The following is a 25,453-nucleotide window of genomic DNA, read 5'->3' as shown; positions in this document are numbered from 1 at the left end:
ATTGGACCAGCGTTGTTATGACGATTTGTTGTCCCGAGAATTGCGGAATCCGTGTGAAGCTTGATTGATATAGGAATTCGCCCGGTCTGCCTCTACCTATAGCGGAGGAAGCTTCTTCCCGTGCTCACCGTCTGATGATGGACCTGCCTTTCAGGTTGAAGGCCTGAGACCGGGCCTTGTCCTCCCAACACATCTCTCTCACTTGATAGGTACTACCATGATGCCCATCTATCATGTCCCGAGTCACATCACTACTGGCCACAGCGTCACACGAGCCTGGATGAGAGGACCTGACCGCCTAGTGCCGGGTGAACCGTTCGTAGGCGGCAAACGAGTGCAACCCTCCCCTGTCGGCGTCGGTCGCCGTTCACCGTCTCATCCTTTCATACAAATTACCGGAATCGTCTCGAACAGACGAACCGTCTCAGATACAGTCATGGCGTCACTCGAAATCATCGAATATCGTGGGCTGTTGGAGGGCGAGCGAAAGGAGATTGACCGTCTTGTTAACGCCTGCCGAACCATGGGGATATTCTACCTGGATATGACAGCATCCGACCCGTTCACCGATCTCCAGCAAGTATACAATGCTTCAGCACGATACTTTTGCCAGACCGCAGAAGTCAAGCAAGCAGACTTTGTCCGGGGCTTTGAGCGAGGGTATGGCAAATCTATTCTTCGCCATTGCTCCATGAACCCATTGACTGACGAAATTGGACAAGATTCAAGCAATACACTGGTAGTAGCACATTCGAAGTATTGACATCCCATCCTGCCCCATTCCGTGGAGGCTTCACTGAATGAATCCTGGGACAAGGCTGACTCCTGACCCTCCCAATATAGATCCCCAGAGATGAGACAGATGGCAGGCCTTTGCAGTTGCCATCCGTCCTACGGCATGTCAGCGCTTCACTGGCCAGGCTCTCCTCAGCATGCGATGCGCCTTGTCGCCTCATGCTCTCACAGCTGGGAGATGCCTTGGGCCAACGTTTCGCGGAGTGTGCTCCTGAATCCAAACCAACGTCCAAGGCTGAGCAGACGGGCTTGAAGTTGTGCCACAAGGAGCCCAGTGAGACAGAGACACAGACGAACGGCCAAGCTCACACGGATTCCGGTCTGCTGACATTGCTGTTCTACGACCAGCCAACGCTTCAGATTGCGGCCGAGAGCAAGGCGGGAGGAGGGGGGTGGTTGACGGTTGAGCCCCGCGCTGGAAGTGCCGTGGTCAATGTGGCGGATGCATTGCAGAACAGGACTGACGGCGAACTGCATTCTCCGTTGCATCGAGTCATTCAACCGGCGGGACCTTGCAAGGAGCGCCTGTCGGCCGTGTATTTCCTCCGACCGGAGGAGAAGTGAAAATAGAGGCCAAAGATAGGCTGGAGCGTTCCAAGTCTGTCACTTGTGATGGCGGGACGTAATGCTTATCAGGATGATTCCAACCTTCTTAGTATTTAGGGTGATGAGCGACAGACAGGGATGATAAAGTTTGTTGTAACCCTCCCTTTTCTCCGTCCGCACGCTGCTGCGGACCGTTCGAGGCATCCTACGTGAGATTGTTTCTCGTAGATCAGCTCGGGCATCGCATCGCATCTTTCTTGCCCGCTATATAAGTGAATGTCTTCGTGATGGAATGTCTTCCAACGTCCTTCGATACATCTACCATACGGTTTGTTCATTCGACGTGTCGCCATGTCAAATAAAGAGAGCAAGTCTCGCTCATATGTTCCGAACCAGCAGCTCGAACAGTCGACGCCGGAGAGCCGAGATCCGGCTCAGCTGGAGAAGAATGATGATGATGATGATGATGAAGAAACTGTCGGCTCGCCACCGTTGTCCAAGGCAGCCAAGGTAGCGTTGGTGGCCACGCTGGCATGTGCTGGCTTTCTCAATGTACGTTAGACCTTCCAAATGAGAGACGGCCCCTTGATTCTGGCAGCTCATCCTGGAAAACAGATAGCCTCTGTACAGTCCTCAGTGATCCTGCTCCCGGACATCAGTAGGGATCTCGACATCCCCCCAGGGCGACAGCAATGGGTCACATCAGCATACAATATCGCCCTGGGCTGTACCTTGATGTTCTGGGGTCGCGTGGCTGATATTTACGGGCGTCGCCGCGTCTTTCTGGCTGGCATGGCATGCATCGCGGTGGTGACGGTGGCGATACCATTCTCGCCCAACGAGGTCGGCTTCGACATGTTGAGAGCGCTTCAAGGTCTGGGAGCTTCGGCAACCACCCCCTCTGCGGTCGGGATCCTTGGATCGACGCTCCCGGCAGGGAAACAGAAGAACTACGGATTCATCGCCTACACGGCAGCGAGTTCTCTGGGCTCGGTTCTGGGCAATATCCTCGGCGGCCTCATTGGAAGCTTCCTCACCTGGAAGTGGATGTTCTGGATCACGGCCCTCTTCGCTGCCGGCGTTGGTGTTGCTGCACTGTTCGTGATCCCTCGCACCGCACGCCCAGGGGCTGGGGGCAAGAACAAACAAAATCTTGACGTCGTCGGGGCAGTCATGATAACGACAGCCTTGGTGCTGCTTCTCTTCGTTCTCTCCGAAGGCAATACAGTCGGTTGGGGAACCGCTTGGATCCCGGTCGGTCTGGTGGTCTCGGTCGCGTTGATCATCCTGTTTGGGTTCTGGCAGCAGCATCTCGAGAAAAGAAGTCCCACTCCTCACATGCCGCTGGTCAGGGTGTCGTTGTTCAAAAGGGGACAGTTCACGGCAGCATTCGTCGTCATCATGACCTACTTTTCCTCCTTTAACAGTTATTTGGTGTTTGCCACACTCTTGTGAGTCCAACTATTACTGATTTACTGTGGTCGGTATTGCTTTGATTTTCAATGGCCGAGGCCCCAGAGACATCCCAATTGATCCAAACCGAGCAGCTGACCCTTGAAAATCACGTACAGCTATCAGGACTACCAAGGACTTAGCGCTCTGGCGACGACGCTTCGCTTCCTCCCTACCGGCATTGCAGGAGGTAAGTATTGTTGTACTTGGATCCATCAATGCGGGTTTTGACTGTCTCCGGCAATCCCAATCCCAATCCCAATCCCATTTAGTTTCGAGGCTAAGCTGAACTTGCTGCATCTGATAGTCCTCATCTGCTTCGTGACAGCCCGACTGATCCATATCACGCCGGGCTTCTACCTCTTACTATTCGCCTCATGCTGCGGCATCATCTCGCCCCTCCTCTTCGCCGTTCCTATCCCTCCATCGACAACTTACTGGGCTTATGGCTTCCCCGCGATGTGTAGGTCACCACTGCCTCAAAAGCATCTTATTCCCCACCTTATCCCCCTTTGGCACGGAAATTAGCACTGGCACTCACTAACTTTCTTGGCTTGGACCAAGGCCTTTGTATCAGCACGGATATCCTCGCACCGACAATCAACCTTTTCATCATCCGTCAGCTCCCCCCAGCCGACCAGGCCCTCGGGGGTGCTCTGATCCAGACGTCAAATCAACTAGGACGAGCCATTGGCCTGGCCATTTCGACGGCGGTGAAAACTGCTGTGGTGAACAACGAAGACCATGATCGGGTGGGTGATACTTTGTTGCTGCGAGGCATCCGGGCGGGCGAATGGGTCAATGTCGGCATGGCAGCGTTATCCTGTTCCATCATCCTCCTGGTCTTTCGCGGTTTGAAAGAAGTCGGCGCGGCAATCATTCAGAAGTAATGACATGTCACTAGACAACCTTCCAGACGGAGTCCTGTTTGGCTGTTGATTTATTTGTCGTGGGTGGGCAGTTACTTTCGGATAGAGAGAGATAGATATATACAAGGGGGGGGGGGGATGGGTGCAGAATAGTAAAACGAACACTATTTAAAAATATGATGTCGATTAGTGCTCTTGGTTCTTAGTTTTTCTTTTTTCTTTCTTTTTTCTTTCTTTTTTCTTTCTTTTTTCTTTTGATAGGGATGAAACACACGGGTTTAGTCTATATCTTTTGCCAATGGATAAAACTGATAACTTAGGTATATATACGGATAGTATTGCCAATGATCAAGGCGCCAGGTGTGAAACGTCCCGAGGAAAAGCAGTAGCATTACGGACATTGCCCAACCCCAGAAACCCCTGCAGGACTCTGTTGACCCCGATGCCGCATCCGGCATGAGGCGGCATATTATGCGCCTTGAATGCTCCAGCGTAGTGTTTCCATCTAGAAAGAATCATCAGCACAGTTCAGTCCAGTACATGCATTCTCCTCTCTTTTTTCTTAGAGCCACTCAGCTACTCAACCATCCATCCCCTGGTGGAACTGGTCATGGTTTTGAAGAATTAAAAATGAGGAAAGGATCGGGATGACGGAGTGACAAATAATTGAAAATGAGGAACAGGGAGGGGAGTAACAGAGAATGACAGACACAACTTACATATCAGCAGCCGGGTCCAACGGCGGGTCACGCTTCAGCATGGCATGGCACAGCTGCTCGTAGGAATGAACATGTTGGCTCCCCGAGACGACTTCCTGGCCTCGAAGAATGATATCGAATGCTCGAGCGGTTCCAGACCCGCATGGGTCGGGAACGGACCAAAATCCACGCATATGCGCAGGGTAGTCGACGATGGTGAATATGTCTGTCTTGCCGTATCGGGCGGATTCGCGCATGAACTGGCCTAATGCTGCTTCTTGTTCGGCTCTGTTTTTTTTCTTGGGGTCAGTTCAGTTCAGTTCAGTGTTGTTGTCTGATGTCTCAACACTGATACAGACGAAATAGCAACCAACAAAACACCGCAGCGATGCTGGCGGCCAACAGACCTTGAACTTGAAACAGTACAAGGAGATATCTAATATATGGGGCTTTTCGGGTTCTTATAAGTGAGTGGGAAAAGGAGAAACATACGTAAAGTCCTCGTGGTCAACTGCCTCGTGCATACCACATTCTGTTCGAAGAAGGCGTTTGGCCTCGCTGAATGTAATACGAGGGACTTTGCCGGGTTGAGGAGCCCTGAATGCATCCGTTCGATGATGCGATGCTGCTGCTGCCGCTGTTGCCGCCACAAGAGCGTCATGGTACTTGTCGCGCCCTTGAAGCTCGCTCACAACATACAGCAATAACGACTCGGCCAGGTGTATAGCTTCCTCGTAGGTTTCGTGGAACGTCATTTCGAACTCTAACCCGGTGAACTGTTTAAAGTGTCAGTAAGGAAAGTGCAGACAGACTGAGGTATGAGAGAGAGAAGGAGTTGAGACAAGGATTGCTTGATTTCGTGTCCCCAGTTGATGATGATATTGGTAATAAACGCTGGAGAATATTTCTTTCTCACCTCCGTCATATGTCTGGAAGACAGTCTCTGTTCGGCACGAAAGAGAGGGCCAATGTCGAATACTCGTTCAAATCCCATACCCTTGCCCAGCATCATTTGCTTGTGGAATTGCGTCGCTTGGGCCAAAGAGCCCCGCCGGCCGAAGTAATCGAGGGAGAAGAACTCGTTGTCGCCGTCAATGACGAGGTCGGTTAGTCGAGGAGTGTGAATCCAGTCGAAGCCCTGGCCGCTCATGAATTCTACGGCCAATTCGCAGACGCCTGAATGGAGTTTGAGAATTGCCGCTTTGCCTGCTACCTCTTTCGCATCTCCCTCCACCTTCGTCATCTGATTGTTGAGTTTGGCTTTTGCTTGTTGGTCTGCACGATCCGGAGAGGAGTGGCCGGCGCCAGATATGCCGTTGGAAAGAAGTTCCATCGTTGGCCAGGTATGGAGTATGGGGAATGGAGGAGGTTGATAACGAGGAGGGATTGCATCAGATGAGCCAACAGGAAAATGCTTTGCTTTATTGAGCTGCTTTGCTTTTGACTGTGTCGCAGTGGTGTCGGCTCATTTCAAGAAGGAACTCCGTTGTGGATGAACAGCGAGGGCATGGCGGGACGGTATTCATACGTATGAACCGTATGTATGGTCATGAATCCTCTCTCGAAATTGATTTTTAGCGACCGGTGAGCTGAAGACTGTCGAGATGACGGTGATACCGGCCCACCAAGGTTAGTAGTTGCTTGCGAGGACCCGGCAGCTGCTGACAAGGTGAATTGTAGGAAGCCTGAAAGTCCTGATCAGGCCTTCTGGCTGACCATGTTGCATTCACGAATAGTTACACGATCGCTCAGGATAGTCCCCCGAGAAAGGCTTTGAAATTCCAGTATTTTGTGCTCGGAATCTTGAACCTGTCAGTTGATATACTTGTCATACGTGCGGGGCACCCGCGTTGTAACAGTTGCAACCATGGGCTGGTCTGGGAGGTGCCACGGCAATCAAAATAGTAAAGCCCAAAGAGAAGCGTCCGGTCGCTGCCTTTCGATCGGACCGCGGTGAAAACAGATTATATCTGGATGGATCCTTCATTTGGGCCTGGTTAAGGATCCCTGCATTTCTTTCCCCGAAGGAGAGACCACCTGAGGTGACAACCAAGGACGACTTTCATTGTATACTAATGTCGCCGGTGGCGTACTTATAGACCGCAATCCTTCATCAAGTCGTAAAGGAGAAGAAGGGGAAAGAAACTCCATCTCTTGTCCACACATGGCCCTTTTTGGCCTCTTGTACCGCATCTAGATGGCCCTTTCACAGCTCCCAGATAGTGGACACCCCATCCTGTACCAAAAGATTGCTCCTGTCGTAGTTCCACGTGTGACTTCAGGCGAAGAATGCTCCAGCACAGTATTTCTCGAGATCAGGCAAATCCTCGTAGCCCCCAGCCCAGCCAGCAAAAGAATCCGGCCTCATCATGGCCATTGCCCCGATATTGGGGCCAATGCCCAATGATCGATGGGCTGGCGCCGGTGAGACGCTTCCCTGCTGGAGCAGTAGAGACTCTTCAGCCCGTACCCGGTCCCATGATGTGCTGCCACCCTTTTCCTGTTGTCTGTGGTAAGCTTCGTGCAACGTTTCAAGACTGACAAACGCCACCTCGGCGGTATGGATAAGCAAAACCTCGAGTCAGGGTTTTTCAGGCATGGGTGATCGATATTGGTGGATGAGGCCATGGGCGCAGCGATGGCGTGACCCAGCTGGTTGACTCGGCCACATTGGACGTCGTCGGAGATGTCACCACCGTGAATGATAAGGCGCCATCGACTATTGCTGGGTAGCAGGTCTATCACCTCCGCTAGTGAAGAGGTATATTGACCTCGAATATAGTAGTTATGCAGACGCATACCCAGCTAGATGCCCCAAGCACCTCGATGGTATTTGTACTTACCCACTTGGCCTAGTGCCAATGATCAGTACGTTCGCTTCAGAAGGCTTGGCCGTCTGGTTGGCCTTCGGAAAATGTTTTGATATTGACAAAAATGAAAACAATATAGCAGGGTGAGTATCTAGGACAGTCAGTGAACGAAGAGAGGCCGGAGAGTGCGTTTATTCTATCTAGCATCCGTACCACCAGAGTGGTTTCTAATGCTATCACTAGTCACCGATTAGTTTTGGCGCTGAATCCAATTCTATCGACGATAGTATCGATACCTATCGATACCGGAAGTATCCAAAACCACCCTGCATACCACACTATGGGCTTATGGCTGGGAAGCCCAGGAGTAAAAGTTCGCTTGAAACATGACGGCCTGTTCGACAAGTAACTATTAAAGGGGAGGTGTCCCAGCTCGTGCAAAGCTGATATATATCGAACCTCTCTTTCGTTGTGGCCGGTGCATAGTTCACCGTAGACAGTGATACAGCTGTTCTTTGCCGCTGGCCAAACCAAAAGGAGAATGGGGCTAAGAGGAGGAAACGCACGCTAGCATGGCCTTGTCGAAGAGATTGAAAAGGTCCGTTTTGTTCTCCTAAGAAAAGGGGTGATCGATCTACGTTCTATATAGGGTCTCTGTGGTCCTGATCGGGGAGGGGCTTTGCTGATTGATAAACACGATTCCGTTTTGTCTAATCCCATCCATCCTTTGACTTCCCGGGGTCGGCGTGGCCAAAATGAGCCAAGGCCTTCTCCATCTCTTCATGCATTTTATGAACGTGGCTCGGCATCGGCATTTCCAGATGGTCCGCGTCCATGTGCAGACACAAGAGATCGCCAACATATCTGTCCCATCCGTTGGGACCGAGGTCTGCTTCGGTCTTGTCGGGTATGAAGCAAGCAAACGGTCCAAGTCGGGGGTCCTCCATAAAGCCAGGATAGGCTTTGAGAGGGATACCGGCCTCCTGCAGGAGTTTGATGGAGTTGGGGTCGTTCTGGACGCGTCTCACCATACCTCTCTCGGCCCAAATGATGGCTGTTGCACCAGGTCGCTCGTTGGGCTTCATCGCCGGTGGATGGTATAGCCTCATGGCGAGAAGGTATGCTCGGAGATGGTCTCGACTCACTCCTGTCGAGGTCCACATCCCCGAATCATCCCCGGCGGCAGCAGCAGCGCCGAAAACGGCGATGCCAACGTCTGTCTCCCGGTTCACTTCTTCCTCGGTAAGAGTGACTCCGGTCGCCGGTCGCGGACAGCACAGGTCTATGAGCAACAATCCATCGACCTTGCGGCCTCGCTGTAACAGTTGTCGAGCAACCTCGTAGGCCACTATGGTGCCGGCGGAAAAGCCACCAATCATAAATGAACCGGTAGGCTGGGCCATCACCAGCGCGTCGACGACGTACTTGCCCACTCCCTCCATGCCAACCTCGGGTGTCAGTCTCGATGGACAACGAAGGAACGGTGAGTCGACCCCGTACACGGGTAACTTGGACTTGAATGCCGGTAGGTGGATGTACGTTGCGATCGATCCTGTCCCGTCAGCCATCAAGTACAACGGTGTCTTGCCGGGTCCGGGTCGACCCTTGAGCAATGTGATCCTGACACTAGGGAGAGGGGAGTTGTCATGGGTGGGCTGCGTGTCCTGGCGCTGGGTAGCCGCTTCGTTGTTCGGTGTTGCTATGGGCTTCTCGATCTTCACAAAGGATTCAGATGCAGATGTGTTGATTGACCTCGAGCTCGTGCTCCGGCTAGAGTTTGTCGTAGTAGAGTGCTGAGCACTGGAAGTGGACGATGCTGGGTCTGGCTCTGGCCCTGGCTGGGCTGCTGGAGACTCAGGGGTGCTCGGGTCGGCCGGTGCATCGCCAAATTCGGCGAGTAGATCGCCCACGGTGGGGTAGTCTAAGATGAATGTGGCAGGTATCTCTTCACCTGTTTTGGCTCTCACCATGGATGCCACCTCAATAGACATGATTGAGTCGACGCCAAGATCGGCGAGTTGCATATCTGGTGTGAGCTCCGAAGCATCCATACCGGTCGACTTTGCGATGCTTTCTACGAGAAGCTGGAAGAGGCCCCCACCAGAAGAGGCTGCATGCTGCTGGGGCTGCTGTACCTTGGTTGCAGGCGTTCCGCTTGGTGTTGAAACGGAGGTGGCTTCAACCTTCTTGTTCTCTTTTGTAGTGGCTTTGCGTGGTGCAGCTGTGTTTTCTTTCGACCCACCTGGATGATGCCCTTCGAGGATAGTCTTCCACACAACTTTAGGAAGCTCTTGGTACCGTAGGTTGATACACTGCATGACCAGTCTGGAAGTCTCGTAGTCAAAGACATACGCATCGCAGAACGCCGTATCCTTCTCCCATCTGTTGATACGAGTGTACGTCAAGTAAGTCTTACCACATTCAAAATCGATGGTCTGCTCGACGCTCTCAAAGCCCATGACGATGAAGGTCGTGCGGGAAGATTTGTTGGGATTGCCGTTGACCATAAAGCCAGCCAGGTGCACAAGAGCCTCGCTCCAGTAGGGAGAGAAAGTGAAGTTGCCTCTGGCAGGATCTTCCTTTAGACACACGATTGCTGCCGCCTCCTGGAAGTCTTTGGCCACGTACGCCTCCTGGACACCCTGGAAAGCCGGATCGAACTCGACCGCATTAGCAAACAGAGCGTAGAAGACTTCCGGCCGCATTCGGTGACCCAGTCCCTCTTTGGAGGCGTTGATTCTTTCATCGGCTTTGGCTTTGATGAAGTAGGACATTCGGTCCCAGGCCGCCTGAGTTTCTTGTGGGTTGCTGACCTCAACCCTCATGGAGCCAAGGTGGTGAGATGCACCTTTCACCGATTTAGCCTCGAAGGTGACGTTGACGACACTCGAAGATGCATCCTCCATGGTAGCCACAGTGAGGAGCTCACCGTCAACACCAACGAGACTCTTTGTCAAGGGCGCCAGCAGCTCGGGGTCATGGACAGTCAGATTGCGCGCCGTGATGCCTTTCCTGCCATTATACTCAATGGTATACTTGGCCGCGCTCAATGCAGCATCACAGAAGACACTACCGGAGGCGAGGCCAATGTGTTGCATCCTGTGACCATCAATGAGCCCCAGGAAGGAAGGGTGGGAGATAGTGGCGCGGAAAATAAGCTGGATCTTTGGAGACGAAGCTGCCGTGACGAGGTACTGTGCACAGGTCGTGATGAATGGTGCGGCAATCACCTCAGGCTTGGACTCCTCAGTAACGTCCTCAATACGGCGGTGTTCCTCGAAAGTTATCCAGTAGTCCTTCATGTCCCATGCGTAAAGTGGAAGTGTCAATAACTGCAGGCCACTTTCATAGGGCTGGTGGAAGGCAAGCCAGTCGACCTCGACGCCAGCCATGTAAGCCAACGAGAGGCTCTGGGAGATTGACGTCCAGTTGCTGCTGCTGGCATCAATGCTGTGTAAGCACTTCGTCCCAGGAGAGGAGAGAGTGGCGCGTACAAAAGATGTGCAAACTGGTCCTGGGCCGATCTCAAGCCAGACTGGGTCCTTGAGCTTGGAGCCCACGGCTTTGAGCGCACCGACAAAGTCAACCGGTTGCCGAGTCTGCTGTGCCAGGTAGTCCTGGTTGAAGACGTTCGGCGAGTTGACAGCGGATGCCAGGAGCGTCGACGCCACGGGAATCTTGGGCGCCGAGTAAGCGACACCGCCTGCGAGAGTCGTGTAATCTCGTGAGATGGGATCCATCTGGAACGAGTGCATGGCAAACGGGATCGACAAGATTGTTCCGCGAGTTTTCGCATCTTGCCCTGTGATCCGTGCTCGGAACTCTTCCACATCCTCAAGGGTTCCGCTAATGACCGTGGCGTTGGGACTGTTAATGCAAGCCACGGTACAGGATGAGGCTGGGTTCTGTGCGAGATGATGTTGTACCGTTGCCACTGAAGTCGATAATGCAAGCATCGCACAGGAACCCGCTTCGCATCGTTCCAGCAGCATGAGGGCGCGACTCCCGACGAGATATAATGTATCTGCCAGCGACAGTACTCCAGCAGCATGCAAGGCGGCATATTCCCCAAGACTGTGACCCATAACCATCGCAGCTTCAAGGCCTGCTGATCGCCAGAAGGCAGTAAGGGAAATCTCGAGAGCGACAACAGCGAGCTGAATTTGGGCAGTGTCCTTGGTGGAGACTTCGGTCTTACTGTTGGTAATGATGTCCAGGAAAGATGGGAATCCGTTGTTTTCGCAGATAGCCACGCACAGGTCGATTGTGTCGCGAAAGACAGAACTCGTACGATACAGCTCGGCCCCCATACCGGCATGGTGCGATCCCTGACCCGTGTAGACGAAGACAACTTGCGACTTTGACACAGAGGAGGCAGGCTCGGTGCTCTCAAGCTTTGTGACTAACTCGCGGATGGACGTTGCAGGCGTTGCAAACCTCAGAGGGTGTTGCATTCTCCTGGCGGTTGTGGTATATGCAACGTCCTGGAGCCTCGTGGCTGGGTTCGCCCGCAGGAACTCGGCCAGTTTACGCTTGTTCGCCTCGAACGCGGCTTTTGTCCTGGCTGAAACTGCAACAACGTGCGTAGTCCGGGGGTCAGTTATCGCCTCTTTTGAGTTATAAGCATCATAATCTTCCAAAAGCAGGCAAGCATTGCCACCTGCAGCATCAAAGTTGTTGAGAAGAATGCGTCTCGGCTTGTCGGCGTGCTTCTTGAACTCCCGCGGCTCGGAAGGGATATCAATATTGAGATCCTTGAGCGGTGGAAATTTGGGATTCAAGGCATGGGGCATGCCTGCTTGCGGTGGAACGATGTCGTGCTTGAACATCATGATACTCTTCAGCAGTTCGGCCATGCCAGCTGCGGCTTCGCCGTGACCAACATTTGCCTTGACACCTCCAATAAATACGGGGCCCAGATCAGGGCGCCTGTTCTTGAAGGTGTTGGAAACAGCACCCACCTCTGCAGGATCGCCAGTCTGAGTACCCGTGCCGTGCATCTCGACGTAAGAAATGTCGTCGGGAGTGACTTGCGCATTTCGCATGATTTTGCGGAAAAGCCTCTCTTGCGCACCAGCGTCCGAGGTGGTGATGGAAGTTGAATTGCCGGAATGGTTTCTGCCAGAGGAGGCCACCACTGCGAGGATGTTGTCATTATGTGCCACCGCGTCCTCAAGTCGCTTCAGGACCACAGCGCCGACGAAGTCGGCGCGAGCGTAGCCGTCAGCATCATCACGGAACGCTTTGCAATTGCCTGTGTGGGACAGGATGCCCGAGTCATCGAGACAAGTGAACGAATGCGGCCAGTTCAGAATGTTTGCCGCGCCAGCAACGGCCATGTCAACGTCATTTGATAACAAGCTTAGACAGGCTAGATGGACACAGGCTGTGGTTCCTGCGCATGCAGAGTCAAGAGAGTAGGTTGGGCCTTCCCATTTGAATGAGAAGGCCAGGCGGCCAGCCCCGAAGGCACGCTGGATGCCTTGGAGCGTATATGAATCACACCCAAGGCTAGGATGAGTCTGCTTATGCCAGTCATCGGTGGCCTGGGCATAGAAAGCGGCAATGCGGTTGGGATCGGTTGTTCTGGTCTGTCCATCCGAGTAACCAGCCATCTCCAGGGCTTCGTAGGTGCTCATTAAGAATTGACGGTGGTTTGGATCCATCAAGAGTGCCTCTCTTGGTGAGACATGGAAAAAGCGGGAATCGAAGTGGCCGGGGTTGTCCATGAAGCACCCGTGTCTGGTCTCCATCTTGCATCGTTGATCGCCACGCTCGTGTGCCGGACAATAGTAGTCGTCAATGTCGAAGCGGTCTTTTGGGATCTCTGTGCACGTATCCTGCTTGGACATGATGACCTCCCAGAACTGGTCAACATTGTCACTTTTGGGGCCTCGTCCCGCCATTCCCACAATGGCAATACGGCCGGCCATCAACGAGGGGCCGGTGTCATCACCATCGAGAAGGGAGTGCTGGTCTCTAACCAAGACATTCCTTCCTGCTGTCTTGAGTGCAGTGGCAAGATAAGGGGCATGGCTGCAAGACCCTGGTTGGATGATCCTTACAGTGGCCAAGCTGTCTGACTTGGAGACGAGCCTGCCCACGACCTGTGTGATGTCCAAAGGACGAGCCAGAACCTGGTCGCACACAGCCCTGAGCAAGTCGCCCCATGTGGGATAAGAGGTTTCCGGATCATCCATGCCCCAAAGAGCATGGTTTGTGCAACGGAGGGGTCTCCCCAACACAGCCGCATCATCACCAACCATAGCGTTGATCTCGGCAGCCGAGATCGCCAACGTGTGCTGAAGGGACTTGATCTCTGTGGGGTTGTGTGCAAGGTTACGCACTGCAGGGCACTGTTGGAAGAAAAGTTTCAACACTGACGGTGGACCAATGACAGTACTCCATCCATTTCCTGTGACACTGACGTTGGCTCGCCTGGAGACAGGAATGCCGGCACCCTGCTGGAATTGGCCCAGAGCTTTGCTGAGCTCGTTGGGCGCAATGCCCAATACGGCCCAGCCCCATGCACCGGTTTGGTCTTCCACAGCCCTGGATCTCACGCTGGCGACCTTGCAGACCCTGACAACTAGTCGGGCTGTTTGCAGTAGTGCGTCGTACAGTGTCTCAAAGGTGTCGGCGACGGCGAGCGCTGATGCAGTAAGCAGGCCTCCGGAAAGACCAAGCCATTCGGTCGGTGCGTCTGGCCCGACGAGGTGAGGCTCTCGCTGAACCCATTGCAGAAGAAAGCCTGCTCTGACCGCGTGAAGAAGGATAGCTCTGGCTAGGCCGAACTCATCGGTTGCATGTCGATATTTCTCGCCCAGTTCAGCGAGGGAGGAGAAATGACCAAGGCTGTCTCGCAAGGCACGGTCCAGCAAGACGGATTTGGCTTCCAATCTGACCACCCCTGCCAACTCATCTAAGAATGACTTGAGCCACGGCGTCGAGACGGCCTGCTTGTAGAGTTGATCCAAGCCGTCAGCCCACGGGTCTGTAATATCACCGAATACAAACACCGTTCTGTCCGGCGGCATTGTGTTTGCGGCCTCCATTGTGTTTGGGAGTGGAGAGTCTGGCGCCGCGAAAATGAGGAACTGTGCTGAAGGGAGCGACTTTGTTTATATCATCGACCAGGTATTCCTTCTTGGGCAACGGCAGCCGAGACAGACGACCCAGAGGGATCATATCTGTAACTGCAGCCTCGGAGCCTGCGGGGCCGGTCAGAACCAACATCCGATAAATACGTACCACCTGACATTGTAAGAGAGGGAAATTGTTTACTCCGTGTCTTGAGATGCAACAGCATGACGGCGAGTATAACTGTCTCCACTGCCCATTGAGCGCTTCACCGCCATTGGCTTGTAACACAACCCGGTAGAATAAATGATATACTGTGCATAGTACATTAAGAACTGACTTTCTGGTTGCGGAAACGATCCACCCGGTGCACACGGACCCCTGTGATCCTGCCTGGTAGGTCCATGCTTTCTTATCTGGCAGGTGGGGGCTTGAGTAGCCATCGAGGTCTCGCTCGTTGGGGGTCAAGCAAGGCGAGCATGGAGCATGCACATGGACTTTGCCTTATAACATTGTGGGGCCTGCGTGCGGCGGCTTGCACCAGAAGCCGTGGGCACACTAAATAGAATGACAAGGTTATTTAACTTGATAACCAACCGTTTTGGTCTCTAGGGGCCGTCTTACCTATTCTTACCTAGAGTATCTCCATATATGAAGAATCGTGCTACACAAAAGTACGCCCCAGCGGTTAGGCTTGCAGCCTGCTGCCAGGGCTAAATCACTTCAGGCAGACCGGTGTGGCTTGGTGCCGAGCCGAACCATAGGGTATATCGCATTTGATTAGCTATCCATTTTCGCTAGGCTGGCCTGAAAGACAAGTAGCCTGTCAGATTGGTCGAAATTTACCCCTGGTCACAACCATGACAAGTTCAGCTAAGTTCTTCTATTAGCGTAATCTGTTAATGATGTGGAGCGTTAGGCCAAGACTCTAAATAGACAGCGCTGTATCCTTGCAAGCATTACTGATGAGCACACAAGGTTTCTACCAAGTACACAGGATTATGCAGCCAGTAATGTGAAAGCAGACTGATGCCGGAGGAAGGAATGTCCGACCTTTACAACGTGAGAGGCGTTCCGAGCCGCGTAAGGTCGCAACGGTGCGTTGGAATTTTGAGCCGTGATCGTGCTTTATAAGAATATGTGGCCCGGTATGGTGAAACCCTGGCCCGGATTCAAACGTTTCTCTTCATCGCCAAATTCCCCCACAAAAATGGATCTGAACATCGAATTTGCCGATAATTTCCATACTGCTCTGCAAGGCATCGCCAGTCAACGAGCGTCGATAATCCGCCAGTACACCAGAGCGGTGGAAGATGCCGTAATCAACAGCATTCTCCGGGCGCGGGTGATATGGCGGGTCAATCAAAGGTAACAAATAGTGTTTTCTGACCAGCTCCCGGCGTTGAGCGGTCTGGCTTCAGTGGCAGAGAGCTTGACAGATGACGGGCGTCGGAAACGGACCTGCTATGGTTGCCTTGACGTGGCTCGTGCGAGTCAACTGCAATGCACCACCAGTCTGTTGCCTCGACAGACTACCGCGACAAACCCGACCGGACGTGATGATTGGGATGGTGTAATGCGGGAAACTAGTGTACCTGTCGCGGCGGGCCTCCAAAAGTGCTCAGCCATTCGGTACCGCTCACAATGAAATCAATCGTGTTCTGCTGTGTAAGGTGTGTGAGGGCGAATGTCTCTTGGCCTCTTCTCCCAGCAACAATCTTGAGGAATATGAGATAGCACACAAGGCGGCAGCTCTGCAGCTGCAGCGCGGCTGTAGACAAATCCTACCCCGGACGCATCCTAGGATCCAGTTTGATGGCACGTCATCGGGTCTCGATGCATCCGAGGCTGGGCCAGTCATTCCCGAAGTATCGGACGACGCGTTCTGCTCTTGGTCCGAGCATGGCAAACCACACCCGGACGCTGTAATTGTTAAAGGGTCGCACCAGGAGATGCTAGACTGTCAGGAGTACGCCTCCCTCATCTGTCGTAGGCATGCAAACCTGGGAATCAACTTGTTAGTGCGGCAGGGTGATTTTGCGAAGCCGGGCAACGCCAGCGTGGAAGATTTTCTGGGCGTCCTCTCTGATAACAAAGTACCAAGCGAGCCATTGGCCTTCCTTAGGTTGGAAGGAATATCGGGCCTACTAAAACCGGCATTTCTCCAGCTGAGACGATTCAAGCTCTTGCAGACTCTGACAGACGGGCGCAGTTACGCAGCAGCTTGCAAGTCTGGCGGATCATACTGTAAGACATTCTGTGACGTTGAGAAGGCCCTCGCTTACGGCGAATTCAACTCAGCTGGAGCGTACGCTGGTGCGCATGTGGATGTGCTTGCCGGTACATGGCTGCGAGTGCTTTTCAGACCCCACGTCATATGGGTCGTTTCTCCCAGTTCGATGACTGATGGTGGCTATGATGGCTGGAGTGAGTTTGCAGCATATGGCTCCTCTTGGAAGTTGGAATCCAGGCAGCAGGGCCTAAGCTATTGTTCTGAAAGCAGGAGATGTCCTCTTCCTGGGACCTCGGGCCGTTCGTGATGGAATGGTAATAGAGAATTCCGCAGTGCATGGCGGTGCAGTCTGGGATGACAGGAATCTTTTGAATATCTTGAGTACATTGGTTGCGCAGGTGGAGCGCCCGATCACGACGGATGGCCCCTTTCCTCTGCAGTTGTCCGAGATTGTTGATGAGCTGGAAACCGTGCTAGGGCTTTACGTACCTTCAGCCTCGAAACGCAAGGCAGTATCGGAGAGAATCTTGGCATTGCATCTATCGGGCTGCCAGTACCTCATCGTGTGATCAAGATTGCCTTGCATTTGCACAGGCAGCCCCTGCACTCCGTGGTGTGGACGCATCGTCAAGGCAGTCTTGGGCGCAGCCTGAACATACACATAGATTCTCTCTTACGGTACAATGCGAGCAAGGGATATAGGCAAAGTTCGCCATGGCAACAAGGATATAGATTGAAAATAAGGCATGCATCACGTGACTGGATCCTTTGAGCACTAGTATGAGACTGGTATAGCTCCAGAGTAGCTTTATGTCTGTTTCTACTACGGCGCAAACCTCGTCTCTTCTATAGACTCCCAGCAAGACATCCGGTAGCATGATACACGCTCGTCCACGCCCACACTATGCTTGTGCTTCAAGTCATCCGCTAACTCCCATGTAAGTGCCGTTGGAAAGTCTACACCGAGCTGTCACATCGAGGCCGCGCCGGAAACTCGCATTCTCGTCGGGAACATGCTCGTTGACTTCAAGCATGGTCAGCAAAGCGCAGTTGGCCCTAGGGGTGAAATGCTACTTTCATGTCTGATACTAGTAAATGGTCACGGCAGATCAGCAGGCTCGTCTGTATGGTAGGTCACCCTAAATGCAGAGCAGCCACAGCCCCTCCGAGAGTGTCCATCAGGCCCTACCCAGACATCTCGTGCAACGTGAGAGCCCCAGCCGATCCTCATCCTAGCCGGCTCGCCACCCTGGGCTGAAACTTTACAGGACGAGGGGGACAGTGGGCATCACCGCCAAGAGCGAATACGTTACGATACAAGGAATCATCCTCACCTCCATGATTTTGCGAGAATCTTGGTCATAATGCATGTGGAAGGATGCAGGTCAGCGTATGCAGTGAATCAATCCACACTGTCCTGCTGCTAGCCGGCAAGGCCTCCATCGATTTCGGTTAAGCTCAAGACTTGACATGCTTTCACGTCTTGTCGTTTTTATCAACCTAGTTCGGCGCGGTCGCTCTCTTTTACACTTCTGCATTGCTCCTTGACAATGCCTCACACCTCCTGGACCCCCGGACACGACGGCGGCATTGCTATCGTTGGCTTGTCTTGTCGATTTCCTGGTGATGCTTCGACTCCTACAAAGTTCTGGGAGCTGTTGAAGAACGCTAAGAATGCCTTCACAGAGACGACAGACCGATATAACGCAGACGCGTTCTGCCATCCACGGAGTGGTAGCGTCCAGAATGTGATACCCACGAAGGGCGGTTACTTCCTGAAGCAGGACCTGTATGAATGGGATGCGGCATTCTTTAACATCACAGCAGCTGAAGCGATGGCACTGGATCCCAGACAGCGAATCGCCATGGAAGTGACCTACGAAGCTCTTGAGAATGCCGGCATGCCACTTCAGAAAGTATCAGGCTCTCAAACGGCTTGCTACATGGGCTCCTCGATGAGTGATTACCGAGATTCGGTATCTCGAGACTTTCAGAATTATCCCAAGTACCACATTCTGGGTATGAGCGACGAGATGATCGCCAACCGAATATCCCATTTCTTGAACATCCACGGCCCAAGCGCCACTGTTCAGACGGCTTGCTCTTCGAGTTTAGTATCAACGCACATCGCCTGTCAGAGCTTGCAGTTGGGAGAATCAGACATGGCCATTGCTGGCGGCGTTGGCTTGATCCTTGGTACAGAGGGCTCTTCACATCTTAACAATTTGGGGTTTCTCAATCCAGCAGGACACAGCCGCTCATTCGACGCAGACGCTGCCGGGTACGGTCGTGGCGAGGGCTGTGGTGTCCTGATCCTGAAGCGGCTGGAGACAGCCATTCAAGATGGGGATAATATCCGAGCCGTGATACGTGCCTCCGGCGTCAACTCGGATGGCTGGACACCTGGTGTGACAATGCCTTCTCTCACAGCCCAAGCAGCTCTCATCAAAAACGTCTATGGGCGCAATGGGCTGGACTACGGATCAACGCAGTACGTCGAAGCGCATGGTACTGGAACCAAGGTAAGCTTGAAAGGCCGAGTCCATCTATTTCTGAAGCGGCCACTGGCTAACAGTACCCTTTCGGAAAGGCTGGTGATCCAGTAGAGACCAGCGCAATCCATAAGACCATCGGCCAGAGCAAATGGCGGAAAAGACTTTACGTCGGGTCTGTGAAGCCCAATATTGGGCATCTGGAAGCGGCGGCGGGGGTCGCCAGCATCATCAAAGGAGTGCTTGCTCTAGAGCACGGCATGATCCCACCGAATCTCAACTTCACGAAGCCCAATCCAGCCATTCCGCTGGACGAATGGAATATGGTCGTGCCCACCAGACTGACACCATGGCCTGCTGCTCCGACCAAGCGAATGAGCATCAGTGGCTTTGGTATGGGTGGTACGAATGCTCACATTGGTGCGTCCGTTCGAGATGATATTTTCCTCATAGCCGCAGCCCGCTGACAAGTTTTCTTACCTTTAGTCCTTGATGGCTACAACCTTCCAGCCAAAACTACCAACGGTGTTTCAGCCAGTCGCAAAAGCACTTCTAAGCGTCTCTTCCTCCTTAGCAGCCAAGATAAAGCTGGCTTCCAACGAGTGGGTCAGTCCCTGTCCGAATATCTCGGCAGCCTCGGCGCAGCAGCCTCAAGTCCCGCCTACCTCTCCAACCTCGCCCACACTCTCGCGAAAGCCCGTTCCGGCCTTGCATGGCGAGACGCAATCATCGCCGAGAACGCCGCTGAGCTGCGTGAGCGCCTGACTAGGTCTTTGGGCGAAGGTGCCGTGCGTGCTCCGAACAGCTCTCCAAGGATCGGATTCGTGTTTACTGGCCAAGGGGCACAGTGGGCGCGCATGGGGATCGAGTTGATGGATAGGTCGGTGTTTAGCGCTTCTATTGTAAGTTAATCCGGGTATAAGGGACAGAAGCGTCTCAACCACTGTGGGACATATTCTAATCCTCCATGATTCCATATAGGCACGGTCTGCTCAATACTTGAGGGATCTGGGCTGCGACTGGGACCCTGTAAACGAACTCTCCGCATTCGAGAAAGACTCTCGCCTCGGCATGCCGTTGATAAGCCAACCCATCTGCACCGTTCTCCAAATCGGGCTCGTCGACGAGCTGCGCAGCTGGGGCGTCACACCATCGAAGGTTGTGGGCCACTCCAGCGGGGAGATCGCCGCTGCATACACCTTGGGCGCCCTATCGCACCGAGACGCAGTAGCAGCCGCATATTATCGCGGAACTGTATCCAGTGCTCCTAGACTGGCCGCAAAGAACGGCGGGATGATGGCCGTCGGCTGCTCACCTGACGAAGCGACGGCGTCGATGAAGGAGAACAGCCTATCAGCGACTGTCGCTTGTGTGAACTCCCCTTCCAGCGTCACCTTGTCAGGCGACGTCAAGACATTAGAAGCCATCAAAGCGATCTTAAACTCACGCGGAACCTTCGCCAGAAGACTGAAAGTTGAAGTCGCCTACCATTCCTCGCACATGCACTCCGTCTCCATGGATTACTACGCCGCCATCGCCGAAGTCGGTCAAGACGACATCTTGTCAGACCTCCAGCAGCAGGGAGAGAGCGTCACCATGGTATCCAGCGTCAGCGGCCATGAAGTTGATGCTAGTGATCTGGGACCATACTATTGGGTACAAAACCTCATCTCCCCTGTCCTTTTCGCAGATGCTGTCAAGGAGCTGGTTGTACCAGCCAACTGTAACGGGGAGAAGACGGTAGATCTGCTCATTGAGATTGGGCCACACAGCGCCCTCGGCGGCCCTATCGAGCAGACCCTGCGCTCAATTACCGGTGTTCATTATACATCGATGCTAGTCCGCAACCAGAGCGCGCTAGATACCAGCATGGCTCTCGCTGCGGAGCTGTTCCGACATGGCGTCTCATTCGATGTTGCCAAGGTGAATGCGGATTCAAATTGCAAGTTGTTGACGGATCTGCCTCCGTACGCATGGAATCATTCGCAAAAGTTCAGCGCGATCGGTCGCATGCAACGGGAGCAGTACGCTCAACAATTCCCGACGAGAAGCTTGCTTGGTGCTATGATGCCAACTATGGACGAGCGAGAACGAGTCTGGCGTAGCTTCATTCGCCTCAATGACGAGCCCTGGCTGAGGGGCCATATGGTTGGGTCAACGGTACTGTTCCCCGCTGCGGGCATGGTGAGCATAGCGCTCGAGGCTGCAGGGCAGGTGGTCGAGACGCATAAAACTCCTCTGTCTTTTAAGTTGAGGGATGTCTCCTTCGTGGCAGCTATGGCACTAACCGAAGATATGGCGACTGAGACGGTGGTGCACATGCGCCCGCACCTCCTCGCTACTGCTGGCAACCGCCAGTCTTTTTGGTGGGAGTTCAGCCTCTCCTCCTGCGCCGGTCCCGCAGGTCAACTTCGAGAGAACTGCCGGGGCCTGATCAGCGTCGTCTACGCAGAAAGCAGAAGCACCTACGTGGCGCACGAGGACGCTCAGGCCGAAGCCCTGTGCATTGCTGACTACCGCGCAGTTCTCAAAGAGTTGCCCAAGAACTATAGCAAGGAGTCTTTCTACGACATCTTTGCTAAATCTGGCTTCCGGTACGGTGAAATATTCCAAGGCGTCGAAACATGCCATCCTAGTGTGGGCAAGACCTGCTACGAGGTAAAAATCGTTGATATTGGTGAAACATTGACCAGAGGAAAGCTCAAGCGACCATTCCTCATCCACGGCGCCACTCTTGATAGTATGTGGCAAGGGTGGCTGGGAAGCACGCAGGACTACGCCGTCCCCGGCGAGTTAGGCACTGAAAAGCCATTGGTGCCGACATCAATTGGTGAGCTCGAGGTGTCGATGGACATGCCCGGTGACATTGGATACTCGATACCAGGCATTTGCCGCTCGCGGCGCCACGGTTTCGATGAGTTCTCCGCAGATATCAGTATGTTTGACAAGGACCTGTCGAAGGTCGTCGTGTCTGTTTCCAATTTCCACCTGTCACCACTGGAAATGGAATCTGGGGCCGAATCTGGCGCTGCTGCCGTCGTCGACCCAGCTGACATAGCCTCCGAGGTTCGCTGGAATTATCCGTTGGATGCCATGGTACCCGAGGAAATCGAGCAGGCTTTGCTTAGCACGGATCCCGCTACTCCCAATGCCAGGCTCCTGCAACTCATCCGGATGGTCATCCACCAGCACCCAGCTGCCAAGGTAATCGAGCTGGTACATTCCTACAAGGACCTTCCTTACACAGCCATGTCCAAGCTCCTCGATGGTGTCATTCGCCGCACTCAAGTTCATTATGCCGTGGCTGAAGCCGAAGGCTCTATAAGTGACGAGGTTGTTGGCCAGCCATTCGCCCTCGGACCCTTGGATGCTCCACTACCTGCAGACATAACACCCGCAGATCTCTTTGTCGTCCCCTACGACCTCAGCCTGAAGCTCAAGAGAAATCTAAACATCTACGTGGAGCGGCTTGTCCGCATGGCGAAGCCGGGGGCCATGATTGCCATTGCCACCCCAGCAGCCGTACCTGCACAGGATGCGAAATCGCCTAGCCTCAAAGCGAACGGTTTCGATCTTCTTTCTTCCACAGAGGCAAACGGGGAAATAGTGACGTACTACAGACACGTTGGTGAGAAGCAAGCTAACGGTTTGCTTGCCAACGGCACGCACCAGGAGGACGTGGTCCTGATCGTTCCGGCGGAGTCTTCGAAGGGGTCGCAGTCATTCGCAAACAAGCTGCAAGATATGCTCCATGTCCGAGGCTATGATGTCATAGTCGAGAAGGGAACTCCCGAGATCGAATCCGGGGATGAGAAGTCATACATCTGCTTGCTGGAGCTCGAGAAACCATTCCTGGAAAATCTCTCCGAGACCGACTTCCTGGGCATTCGGAAGCTGATGTTGACAGCCAGGCGACTCCTCTGGGTCACATGCGGCGACAACCCGTCCCTCAAAATGGTGGACGGCCTCGCAAGATGTGTCAATATCGAGCTAGCAGCCTCCAACTTCCAGGTATTACACCTGAGTTGCCAAGGAGAGAAATCTGGCCCGTCCCTTGTGACACGCATTCTCATGTCTTCAAATCAGTCCACGGATAAAGAGTTCCGCGAGGTTGGCGGTCTTCTCCAGGTACCAAGGGTGTATGAGGCTCCTGACGAGAATCGGCAGATTCGTAGCCATCTTCAGGATTCGGTTCAGAACATCAGTCTCAGTGATGACAGCGCAGCCTTCCGTCTCGTCGTCGGCAAGCCTGGTCTTTTGGGCAGTCTACATTTCGTTCGCGATGAGAGTCTGTTGGCCGAGCCGCTTGGTGATGACGAGCTTGAACTGGACGTCAAGGCGGCCGGCGTCAACTTCCGGGATATTATGGCTTGCATGGGTCTCGTCGCTGTCCGCGGTCTTGGCGTGGAAGCCAGCGGCGTTGTTTTGAAGGCGGGCAAGAACGCGCGCAAGATGTTCCAGCCTGGTGACCGCGTGAGCACGGTATCGTTGGGCGGGGCACACGCAACTAGGACTCGATGCGACTACAGAGTCACAGTGGCGGTCCCAGACACAATGTCGTTTGAAGAGGCCGCTGCTGCGCCCACAGTACATGCCACCGCTTACTTCGCCCTCGTCCGGCTGGCTAGATGCCGCGAAGGCCAGTCTGTCTTGATCCACGCAGCAACAGGAGGCGTGGGACAGGCAGCTATACAGCTGGCACAACATCTCGGTTTGATCATCTACGCCACCGTTGGTACAGCCGACAAGCGCCAGCTTCTCAGGGAGCAGTATGGCATTCCCGATGAGCATATCTTCCACTCGCGCGACAGCAGCTTCGCCAAGGGCGTCCAGCGAGTGACAGGTGGGCGCGGTGTCGATTGCGTCCTCAACTCGTTGTCTGGTGAACTTCTTCGTGTCTCGTGGACGTGCCTTGCGCCATTTGGAACCTTTGTCGAGATCGGCACCCGCGATATCGCGGACAACATGCGCCTCGACATGCGACCCTTCGCCAAGCTCGCCACTTTTACTCCCTTCGACATTCCAACTACCATCAAGGAAGACCCGGCTGCGCTGGGAGAGGCTCTCCACAGTGCCTTCAAGCTACTTCAGCACGGGAAGCTCCACGTGCCGAAGCCATTGACTGTATACCCCTGTGGCCAAGCCGAGAGTGTCTTCCGGACTATGCAGCAGGGCAAGCATCGTGGCAAGCTCGTGCTGTCTTTCAACGATGAGAGCAAGGCGAAGGCGCCCGTCATGTGCAAGGCCAAAGATTCGTTGCGGCTGGACCCCAGAGTCACTTATCTTATTGTTGGCGGCTTGGGAGGCCTGGGCCGCAGCCTGGCGAAGGAATTCGTCGCATCTGGAGCTCGTCACATCGCTTTCCTGTCAAGGTCTGGTGACTCCAAGCCCGAGGCGAAGGCTATGGTCGACCAGTTGGAACAACTCGGCGCACGGGTCAAGGTCCTCCGTGGCGATGTCGCCGACCCGACGGCGTTTCACAGAGCCATGGAGGAATGTGAACAGGATTTCCCACCCATCAGAGGCGTCATCCAAATGGCTATGGTACTCTGGGACACGTTGATAGAGAAGATGTCGTACGAGGATTGGAAGATTCCTGTCGAACCGAAGGTCCAGGGGACGTGGAACCTGCACCAATACTTCGACCACGAGCGGCCCCTTGATTTTATGATCTTCTGCTCCTCCTTTAGCGGCGTCGTGGGGAATCCAGGCCAGGCGCAGTATGCTGCGGGTAACACATATCAAGATGCTCTCGCCGTTTACCGGCGTGCACACGGTTTGAAGGCGGTCTCTATCAATTTAGGTATCATGATGGAAGTCGGGATTCTTCACGAGCGGGGTGGTCACACTTTCAAGCAGTGGGAAGAAGTCTTGGGCATCCGCGAGTCAACATTCAGTGCGCTGATGAAGAGCCTGATCAACGGACAACAAAACAGGCGAGGCGCCGAGAGAGAATGCCCGCCGCACCTGACCGTCGGCCTGGCCACTGGCGACATTATTGCCGCTCACGGTTCGCCACCACCTCCATGGTTCCAAGATGTGCGGTTTGGACCATTGGCGGTCGTGAGCAACTCCTCTTCGCCTAGATCAGGCGGTGAAGACAAGGGCGCCGGCGCTCCCCTGGCCACCCAACTTGCTGCAGCCGCGCAGGACAAGGACTTTGCTGCCGCAGCCACCATTATCACCGGCGCGTTGGCGACGAAGCTTGCAGAGATCCTGCGCATTCCCCTGTCCGAGATCGATTCCAGGCGACCCATGTACTCCTACGGGGTCGACTCGCTTGTGGCACTCGAGATACGAAACTGGATCACGCGGGAGATCAAGGCCAACATGGCCTTGCTGGACATCCTGGCGGCGGTGCCAATAGAGACATTTGCGTCTCAGATTACACAGAAAAGCAAGCTTGTCGTCGGCTAGGTCGTTGGTGCAGACACCAATGTCGGGAACCTTCATGAGTGGGAAAGGACTTGGTTAGATG

General features: G+C 53.9%; 2 protein-coding genes across 2 annotated transcripts; both read left to right on the top strand.

Moving 5' to 3' along the window:
* Positions 1–15,460: 15,460 nt before the first annotated feature.
* PV07_04201 (uncharacterized protein) lies at positions 15,461–17,052 on the top strand (the record flags this gene model as incomplete). Its single annotated transcript, XM_016390986.1, has 4 exons — positions 15,461–15,595; positions 15,644–15,823; positions 15,924–16,677; positions 16,754–17,052. 4 exons carry the CDS (start codon positions 15,461–15,463, stop codon positions 17,050–17,052), a joined length of 1,368 nt encoding a protein of 455 aa, XP_016252888.1.
* A 981-nt stretch (positions 17,053–18,033) lies between these two features.
* On the top strand, positions 18,034–25,392 carry PV07_04200 (uncharacterized protein; the record flags this gene model as incomplete). Its single annotated transcript, XM_016390985.1, has 4 exons — positions 18,034–19,005; positions 19,074–19,395; positions 19,462–19,877; positions 19,957–25,392. The coding sequence occupies 4 exons, from the start codon at positions 18,034–18,036 to the stop codon at positions 25,390–25,392; spliced, it is 7,146 nt and encodes a 2,381-aa protein (XP_016252887.1).
* Positions 25,393–25,453: the final 61 nt, after the last annotated feature.

The sequence above is a fragment of the Cladophialophora immunda genome (assembly GCF_000835495.1).
Source record: "Cladophialophora immunda strain CBS 83496 unplaced genomic scaffold supercont1.2, whole genome shotgun sequence".
Classification (NCBI taxonomy): Eukaryota; Fungi; Ascomycota; class Eurotiomycetes; order Chaetothyriales; family Herpotrichiellaceae; genus Cladophialophora; species Cladophialophora immunda.
The sequence above is the reverse complement of the archived record's forward strand: the minus strand, read 5'-3'. Positions and strand labels throughout refer to the sequence as shown.